Raw genomic sequence first — 9,726 nt, 5'->3', positions numbered from 1 at the left:
ACCCACTTCATACCCACTTCATACCCACTTCATACCCACTTCATACCTATTAACTTTATCGAAATACACATGCATACATTGGAAACACAGACCAAAGAGAGAATAATTTACAACCTCAGCAATGTCAATCAATCAAAACTGATTCTCAACTTCAACCCTGTATAAACAAGCCACAGGCTTAATTTGTGAGTCATGGAGTTCAGACAAGCATTCATGATGAGACCATCTGACAACTATATCATACGGTTCTTTTACAGGGTGAAAGTTCCTTTATTGGTGTTTAAATCTTTCTTTCAAACAGCATTAGTGAAATGATGCAGTGACAATTCAAACTTTGACAAGTTATTGTGTGTTTTTTTTTTAGTTTTTTTTAGTATGTTGGGTGAATTGCCGTGTTGGTCAATCAAGCAGACTTATCAACAGCAGCAAATATCCCCGCCTTAGAGATGGCAGGAAGGACAAATAATTAGATCATGGTGGCTATGGAGAGAAACTTCTCCCATTGTCTGTCACCTCTGTTCGGTTCTGTGCGAGAACCTCCATGGAAGCTGCCAGTTAAGGCCCTTTAAGTGGTTAGTTAACAGCCAGCCTGATAACCTGCCTTCCCTAGCAGTTCAAAAAGTGGCTGCTTTCCTAACAAGGAAAGTGTGGCAACCTGCCTGCCAGGTTAGTTGAAGAAGCAGGGCTTCCTTTTGCCACCAATCTGGGGGCAGGTGGGTGGATGCTGAAAGCCACTCCCTGCCCTTGGCTCTGATCTGGACACAACCCCCAACTGTGCACAACCCTTGTCATGCGATCCCCACCAAAAAAAAATTCTCGAGTATAGCACCTCCTGCTGGTGCATCCTGAACCTCCAGTGAACATGCTCCACTTATTGGTGAGCAGCCTCTGGCAGGGTGGGAATTCAGTGACAAAGCTCCTGATTAGGCAAGGAGCTCACCAAATACCTAATTGGTGTTCGATTTGGTTGAGCCTTCTCACTGAAGTGGGTGGGGCGTATCCTCCCTTAAATTTATCCATGCCCAAACTAAGTGCACAGAAGACCTAAACCCAACCATTTGGTGAGTTACTGCACTGGAAGGTATCTTGTTTGAATTTGTTACATTAAGAACAGAACTCGGGGCCATAAAAAAAAATCATCCACAGTAAATAGGGGTGGCACGGTGGCTCAGTGGTTAGCACTGCTGCCTCACAGCGCCAGCAACCTGGGTTCGATTCCACCCTCGGGCGATTGTCTGTGTGGAGTTTGCACATTCTCCCTGTGTCTGCGTGGGTTTCCTCCGGGTGCTCCGGTTTCCTCCCACAGTCCAAAGATGTGCAGGTTAGGTAAATTGTCCACACTAAATTGCCCATAGTGTTCAGGGATGTGTAGATTAGGTCCGTTACAAGGGAGTGGGTCTGGGTGGGATGGTCTGAGGTTGGGTGTGGACTTGTTGGGCTGAAGGGCCTGTTTCCATACTGTAGGGATTTTAAAACAAAAATTGGAAAGGAACTTCAGAAACGACTTTACCCAAAAAAAATGGTTACAAGGTGCATCTTGTTACTACAGAGGCTAATTGAGTCAGATGACACAGATATATTTAAGGGGAAGCTGGGTGACACATGAGGGAGAAAGGAACAGAAGATATCTTAATGAGTATTGGATAAGAGAAGAATGTGAGAAGTTTACTGTGGAGCATGAACATTGAGTCTGTAAGCCCTTCTATGTAAACACAAACTTGAGTAAGAACAGGCTCAGATGTGGCTGTAATGCCATTAGTTCCTACAGGACAAAATAAGCTACCAACAACATGAAAACTGACAACTGAAGCCAAGTATTGCAGAGCTGTGAGTGCCAGCAACAATACTGCCTAGAAAAGTAGCATAATTGACACAATGTTATGGATACAACATATTGTGTTGGGGGAATGGGAAGAAACAATGTAGAATTTGGGGGATACATGCTGTTAAATTGTGGGCCTGTGCTGTTTATCAAATTGCCTCCTAGTGTGGAAAAAGTAGCTAAAGATTCAGATTTTTCATTACCTGCAGACTCTAAACAAAAATAAATGTTCAGAAAAGTGCACGACATGTCCCAACTTGTTTCGGAATCCTCATGATTCTCAGATTACACATTCAATGGTTCTTTTCAAAGAACATTACACCCAAATCTCTTCCTGCTGGCTTCAGCCCTGACAACAAGACCTGGCTTTGCATCAGACGGACCAAAGGTCTGAGTTATCAATCTTTCATTATCCCCCCCAGTTCTCTTATACATGGGCTGACATGTTGGTGCGGGGAAGGATTATCTGCCAACTGAGTTATTTTTTCTGTGAGAGTGGGTGTGTGTTTAGTGTAGAGATGCAGAATTTTCTTTCCAGAAATCCAGGTACACCAAGATACCGAACTCAACAGTCTGCCCACTGCTGCAGTTCCTACTGAGGATATTTTTCTAACCAACCTATTCAGAGATATTATGACAGACCTATGGAACAGGTGGGATTTGAACCTGGGCCACCTGGTTCAGAGATAGAGACACCAACACTGCACCAGAAATCTACATTATAAAAAGCTGTTGTCTAAGTTCAGTTCAAGTTGGTCTTGTTTAGCCAGCCTCAATAATAACAAGTAAAGGTGATTGTATGAATTATGTAACTGTTGAGAGGGTGTTAGCACACTTTGTTTGCATTGGAAAACCTTGTTTTCCCAGTGCTCCATGTGAAACAATAAGAACTGATGAAGAGTCGCTGGATTCGAAACGTTAGCTCTGTTTTCTCTCCACAGATGCAACCCAGACCTGCTGAGTTTCTCCAGCAATTTCTGCTTTTGTTTTCTTCAGGTCTCCAGTATCTGCAGGTGTTTGTTTTATACTAATTTAGAACTGTTTAAAAATAAGAAGTTGCCTATTCAAAACACGGACGTGGTGAATTATCTTTCTCCCGGGAGAGTAACCGTCTTCCTGAAAAGTTCGTGGACGCAGAATCTTTGAAAATATTGAAAATGCAAAATTGGATAGATTGAGTAAGCAAGAGGGTAAAAGGTTATCAGTAGAAGGTGGGAGTATGGATTATCAGTTACGATCAGGTCAGGCATAATCTTAACTAAATAGTGTAGAAGACTCAAGGGCTCGAATGGCCTACAACTATTCCGTATTCATATGAATGAAATTAACTGGTATCTAGTGCCTCATGGGTGGAAGGTAAATTTCTTTCAATATTTGTTTATGAGAACGGGATGGTGTGTGTTTACCTGGATGGTTGTCTTAGTTGAATATCATGAGTGTAGGTTCAACTGCCTCAACTTGGCTGGCAGGCCATATTATCTTTGGCACTATAAAGGTAAAGATGGTTATTTCCCTTCGAAAACTGGGAAATAATTGGTGGCACGTTGGTTGGGGAAGTGGAGGAGAATAGGTGGGCAAGGAAAGACTAATAGCCATGGTCATCACTAAAGATTATAAATGACTTATCCGTTGGTGGGCTCGTGCTATATTATTTATACCAGAGAATGATAGAAAAGGGAAAAGTGGTGTATTTTGAAGAAATCCTTCTATGGATGTGGGCTAGGCTAGCATTCATTGCCTAATTTCTCAAGAAGGTGGTAGTGAGCTGTCTTTGTCAACTATTGCAGTCCATCTGGTACAGGTACACTCACAGTGCTGTTGGGAAGTGAGTTCTAAGATTATAAAGGAGCAGCAATATACTTCCAAGTCGGAGATAACAAGGTGTAGAGCTGGATGAACATAGCAGGCCAAGCAGCATCAGAGGAGCAGGAAAGCTGACGTTTCGGGCCTAGACCCTCCTTCAGAAATATGGGAGGGGAAGGGGATTCTGAAATAAAAAGGAAGAGAGGGGGAGGCGGATAGAAGATGGATAAAGGAGAAACCTGACTGCCCTGGTCGACCCATTGTCTCCGCCTGCTCCTGCCCCACCGAACTTATCTCTACTTATCTCAACTCCATTTTCTCCCCCTTGGTCCAGCAACAGCCCACCTACGTCTGTGACACTACCCACACCCTCCACCTCCTCCAAAACTTCCGATTTCCCAGTCCCCAACACCTCGTCTTTACCATGGATGTCCAGTCCCTATCCACTTGCATTCCCCATGCAGATGGCCTAAAGGCCCTCCGCTTCTTCCTGTCCCGCAGGCCCGACCAGTCCCCCTCCACTGACACCCTCATTCGCTTAGCCGAACTTGTCCTCACCCTCAACAACTTCTCTTTCAATTCCTCCCACTTCCTACAGACAGTGGGGGTGGCCATGGGTACCCGCAGGGGCCCAAGCTATGCCTGCCTGTTTGTAGGTTACGTGGAACAATCCCTCTTCCGTAGCTACGCTGGCCTTAAACCCCACCTCTTCCTCCGTTACATCGATGACTGTATCGGCGCCGCCTCGTGCTCCCATGAGGAGCTCGAACAGTTCATCTACTTCACAAACACCTTCCACCCCAACCTTAAGTTCACCTGGACCATCTCTGATACCTCTCTCTCCTTCCTGGACCTCTGTTTCCATCTCTGGCAACCACCTGGAAACTGATATCCATTTCAAGCCTACTGACTCCCACAGCTACCTAGAATACACCTCCTCCCACCCACCTTCCTGCAAAAATGCCATCCCCTATTCCCAATTCCTTCGCCTCTGCTGCATCTGCTCCCAGGATGAGGCATTCCACTCCCGAACATCTGATGTCCTCATTTTTCAAGGACTGCAACATCCCCCCTCCCCACGCTCACCTCCACCCGCCGCCCCCCGCAACACCGCTGCCGCCACTGCCACCTCAGTGGTCGAGAATGCCCTCGCCCGTGTCTCCTGCAACTCATCTCTCACACCCTCTCCCTGCAATACCAACCAAAACAGAATCCCCCTCATCCTCATGTACCAGCCCACCAACCTCCGGATCCAAAGCATCATCCTCTGACACTTCCGCCATCTGCAATCCGACCCCACCACCAAAGACATTTTTCCCTCCCCACCCTTATCTGCCTTCCGGAGGGACCACTCTCTACGTGACTCCCTTGTCCGCTCCACACTCCCCTCCAGCCCCACCACACCTGGCACTTTTCCCTGCAACCGCAGGAAGTGCTACACCTCCCCCCCTCACCCCCATCCCAGGCCCCAAGAAGACCTTCCACATCAAGCAGATGTTCACCTGCACATCTGCTAATATGGTGTATTGTATCCGCTGTTCCAGATGTGGCTTCCTCTGCATCGGGGAAACCAAGCGGAGGCTTGGGGACCGTTTTGCAGAACACCTACGCTTGGTTCGCAACAAACAACTGCACCTCCCAGTCGCGAACCATTTCAACTCCCCCTCCCACTCCTTAGACGACATGTCCATCCTGGGCCTCCTGCAGTGCCACAACGATGCCACCCGAAGGTTGCAGGAACACCACCTCGTATTTCGCTTGGGAACCCTGCAGCCCAATGGTATCAATGTGGACTTCACAAGTTTCAAAATCTCCCCTCCCCCAACCGCATCCCAAAACCAGCCCAGCTTGTCCCCGCCTCCCTAACCTGTCCTTCCTCCCACCTATCCCCCTCCTCCCACCTCAAACCCCATCCCCGTCTTCTACCTACTAGCCTCATCCTGCCCCCTTGACCTGACCGTTCTCCCTGGACTGACCTATCCCCTCCCTAACTCCCCACCTATACTCACCTTTACAGGCTCCTCCCCCCGCCTCTTTGACCTGTCTGTCTCTTCTCCACCTATCTTCTCCTCCATCCATCTTCTATCCACCTCCCCCTCTCTCCCTATTTATTTCAGAATCCCCTTCCCCTCCCCCACTTCTGAAGAAGGGTCTAGGGCCAAAACGTCAGCCTTTCTGCTCCTATGATGCTGCTTGGCCTGCTGTGTTCATCCAGCTCTACACCTCGTTATCTCAGATTCTCCAGCATCTCTAGTTCTTACTATCTCTGAAATTATTTCTAAGTCAGGATGGGGTGTAGGGAAGGGAGCTTGCAGGTGGTAATGTTCCCATATGTCTGCTACCCTTGTCCTTCTAGACAGTAGAGGGAATGGGTTTTGAAGGTGTTGTCAATGGAACCTTGGTGAGTTGCTGCGGTGCATCTTGTAGAACGTGCACACTGCAGCTGCTGTGAGTCGGTGATGGATGATGCGCCAATCAAACTGGTTGCTTTCCCCTGGATGGCGTCAAGCTTCTCAAATGTTGTTGGAGCTGCACTCATCTAGGCAAGTGGTTGTATTCTATCACGTTCCTGACTTGGAATCAGAGAATCATGCAGTCCAGAAGAGGCCCTTCAAGTCTGCAGCAGAATCTACGTTAGTCCCATTCTCCAGCACTTGACTTGTTGCCAAGAATATTATGACATTTCAAGTGCTCATCCTAATACTTTTTAAAGGTTGTGAGGTTTCCCTCCTTAACTACCCTCCCAGGCAGTGCATTCCATCACCCATCTGGGTGAAAAACCCTTTCCTCAAATCCCCTCTAAACCTCTTGCCTTTCTCCTTAAAAACATGTCCCCTTGTTATTAACCCTTCAAATTACTATCGTGAATGCCTGCTTTTTATCCACGTTGTGCATGCCCCTCATAATCTCTTACACCTCAATCAGGTCCCCTTTCAGCCTTCTGTGCTCTATTGAAAACAACCCAAGCTTATCCAGCCTCTCTTCATAGCTAAACTGCTCCACTCAAGCATCATCCTGGTGAATCTCCTCTGCACCCTTTCCAGTGCAACCGCATCCTTCCTACAGTTCAGTGACCAGCACTGCACATAGTACTCCAGCTGTGGCCACGCCAAAGTAGTGCCTTGTAGATAGTGGACAGGTTTTGTGGGGATCAGGAGGTCCGTTACCTGCCACGGAATTTCTAGCCTTTGACCTCCTCTTGTAGCCACAGAATTTAAATGACTAGTCCAGCTCAGTTTCTGGTTAATGGTAACCCCGAGGATGTGGAGAATTAAGTGATGGTAATGACATTGAATGTCAAGGGGTGATGGTTAGATTCTTTCTCATTGAGATGATCTTTGCCAGCCATTTGTGTGGTTCAAATGTTCCTTGCCACATATCAGTTCCACTGTTTCAGGAGAGGCATATTGTTTAAATTAACCTCACCAAAGATGAGGAAAGAGAAATTTTCCAATTCTCCCTTTAGGGATATGGTAAAGTGCCTTCATTACCCTCAGCAGTTTACTTTAAAATATGCTTTATTGTAAAGTTTATTGAAGGACTTTATAAAACAATTCAAATCTGACATTACGTGATATGCATGTAGATCAGATTCTTGCAATGCAGAACATAAGATTTCTCAGTTCACTTGCTATTACAGGTAATATTTTCAATGTGTATTTACATCGCAGGTCAAACATTCCCTGGCGCATACAGCTCATGGGGCTTTATACATGTCCCAGCTCCTCAGTGACAGGCTATATGAGGGCTGTTCTGAGGAAAGGTCACTGGACTTGAAACGTTAACTCTGCTTTCTCTCCAAAGATGCTGCCAGATCTGCTGAGTTTCTCCAGCAATTTCGGTTTTTGTTTCGGATCTTCAGCATCCGCAGTTCTTTGTGGTATTGTAGTATTGGGGGCAATAAATATCGCCCTGTAGTCAGTGACACTCGCACCCCGTGAACAAATAAAAATTTCAAAAGCACATATCAACCAACCTCTCACGGTGCAAGGTTATTGCTGTTACCCTGTATTGGTGGCATTGAGCTCATGTGCAGGATCAATGGATTGTAAAACCAGTATCTGAAGGTTCAGCATGGTCCTGTCAGCAATTTCACAGAAAAGGCAAAACTCCGTCAATCTCTCTGCATTCCTCATGAACATGTAAAAACACTTGGACTGGAATTCATAAAAGGATCCACCTACCTGCAGAGAAATCTGGAAACCAGTAGTTATTAATAGAGAAGGATTGCTTAAAATGTTTGTTTTTTTTTTTGGAATATCTTGGATTGCTTTAATCTCATAAAAATTATGCAATGTTACAGTTTACTTGGTAACAGATGAAATCAAAATAACTAGTTGGAGAGAAAAATCCAAACCACGCTGCAGATTGTGAACTGTCACGCTAGGCTCCAAGTAAGTTTGGTTTTCTTGTACATACACACCCACATCATAAAACATAGAAGCAGAAGCAGGCTATTGAGCCCATTAAGTCTGCTCTGCCATTCAATGAGATTATGGCTGATCTGATAACCTTCAACTCCACTTTCCTGCCTTTTCCCCATAACCATTACTGATTAAAAATCTGCCCACCTCAGCCTTGAAAATTCTTAGTGGTCCAGCCTCAACAGCCCTCTGCAGTAAAGAATTCCACAGATTCACAACCCATTAAGAGAAAAAAAATTTCTCTTCATCTCTGACCTAAATGTGTGACCCCTTATTCTGAGATTATGCCCTGTGACCAAGACACTTTTTTTATCTTCTTTCTATAGGTGTTCGAATGGGCAGTATGGGTCTTTTCCTGCAGTGTGCATTCTCAATCTTTTGTTCAGCAATAATGGACAGACTGGTGAAGGGGTTTGGTACCAAAGTAGTATACCTCGCCAGCATAGCATTTTTTACATTTTCTGCCATCATCATGTGCCTTTCGAAGAGTGTGGTCCTGGTGACAGCGATGTCTGCACTAACAGGGTTTACGTATTCAACTCTACAGATTCTGCCCTACACATTGAACTCGCTTTATCATAAGGAAAAACAGGTTTGTGAGCAGTATTCTGTCAAACTAGCACTTGACGTTTTCACATTGTGATGTTGAACATTTCTTTTTCTTCAACTAAATATGTTTAAATAAGATGTGAGCCTATTAATGTTAGAGGATACATGTTTTATTTTACAATGTTCTGTTCTAGTTAATACGAATCTTGTATGTTGTTGAATATTGAGTGAAATATATTTATCAAGCCTACAGTACGTGCAAATGTGATTATATTTACACTTTGGGTTTGTCACTCTTTCAAATGTGTAAAATTTCTGAGCTCAGTAATTTAGAACTTGGTGAATCCAAATGCCCTTCACAAATAGCAAATTTTGTATACATCTCCCTTAACCCCCAATGTGTGACAATTCACAAAATCTCCATTGTATCGTTACCTAAATGTTAACATACAACTTCATTTAAGAAGAATTGAGTCGACTTATCCCTTCTCAAAAACTTTTAGTTTTAGTTGAGGTTATTTTTCTGTAGTCTAGCACAATTCCTCTATTTGTTACCATCTCAGGTGGTTTCACTCTCATTGTATAATTGCCATTACACCGAATAATTAAATGCTTTATAAGTTTGTCTTTGATTTTGCACCATTTTGTATTAATCAACCCAGATGCTTCCCTTTGCAAAACAAACTATGTTTGCTGCACTTACTATCAAGTGACTGCTAAGTTCTCAGCAGTATGAACTCGCGTGCTTTTTAATTATTTCGATCAAAGTGACTAAATTAGACATTGCTTGAAGATCATTTGTGGATCAATAACCTAGTGAAATCAATTGAACATCCTGCTAAACAGATTAAGGCTGGAAGTTACAATTGCTACACTGTAAAGAGAAAGGAGTATAACATTAGTAGACTTCAGAACAGCCTGATTACCCTATTCCATACATTACATTGTGACCATTTCAATGTAGCCTCTCAGGGCTGTGTATAAAGCTGATGCAGAAGGACTAAGTTAGAGTTTAGAGAATTAACACTAATTTTTTCAAATAAAGTGTACTATTTACACTGAGATCTGAGATCAGCTGATCATTCCATTCCCTTTTTGCTAACAGGGAGAGGACTTGAACCAGAGATC

General features: G+C 44.4%; 1 protein-coding gene across 3 annotated transcripts in view; it reads left to right on the top strand.

Moving 5' to 3' along the window:
* Nucleotides 1–9,726, top strand: part of slc45a3 (solute carrier family 45 member 3) — a 136,764-nt gene that overhangs the window by 117,451 nt on the left and 9,587 nt on the right. For all 3 annotated transcript variants that reach the window (XM_048612101.1, XM_048612102.1, XM_048612103.1), the window contains one exon: nucleotides 8,376–8,641. In XM_048612101.1, coding sequence (XP_048468058.1) covers nucleotides 8,376–8,641 — 266 coding nt within the window. The remainder of the gene's footprint in view (nucleotides 1–8,375; nucleotides 8,642–9,726) is intronic.

The sequence above is a fragment of the Rhincodon typus genome, chromosome 25, assembly GCF_021869965.1.
Source record: "Rhincodon typus isolate 14 chromosome 25, sRhiTyp1.1, whole genome shotgun sequence".
Classification (NCBI taxonomy): Eukaryota; Metazoa; Chordata; class Chondrichthyes; order Orectolobiformes; family Rhincodontidae; genus Rhincodon; species Rhincodon typus.
This window is presented reverse-complemented; position numbering and strand designations above follow the sequence as displayed.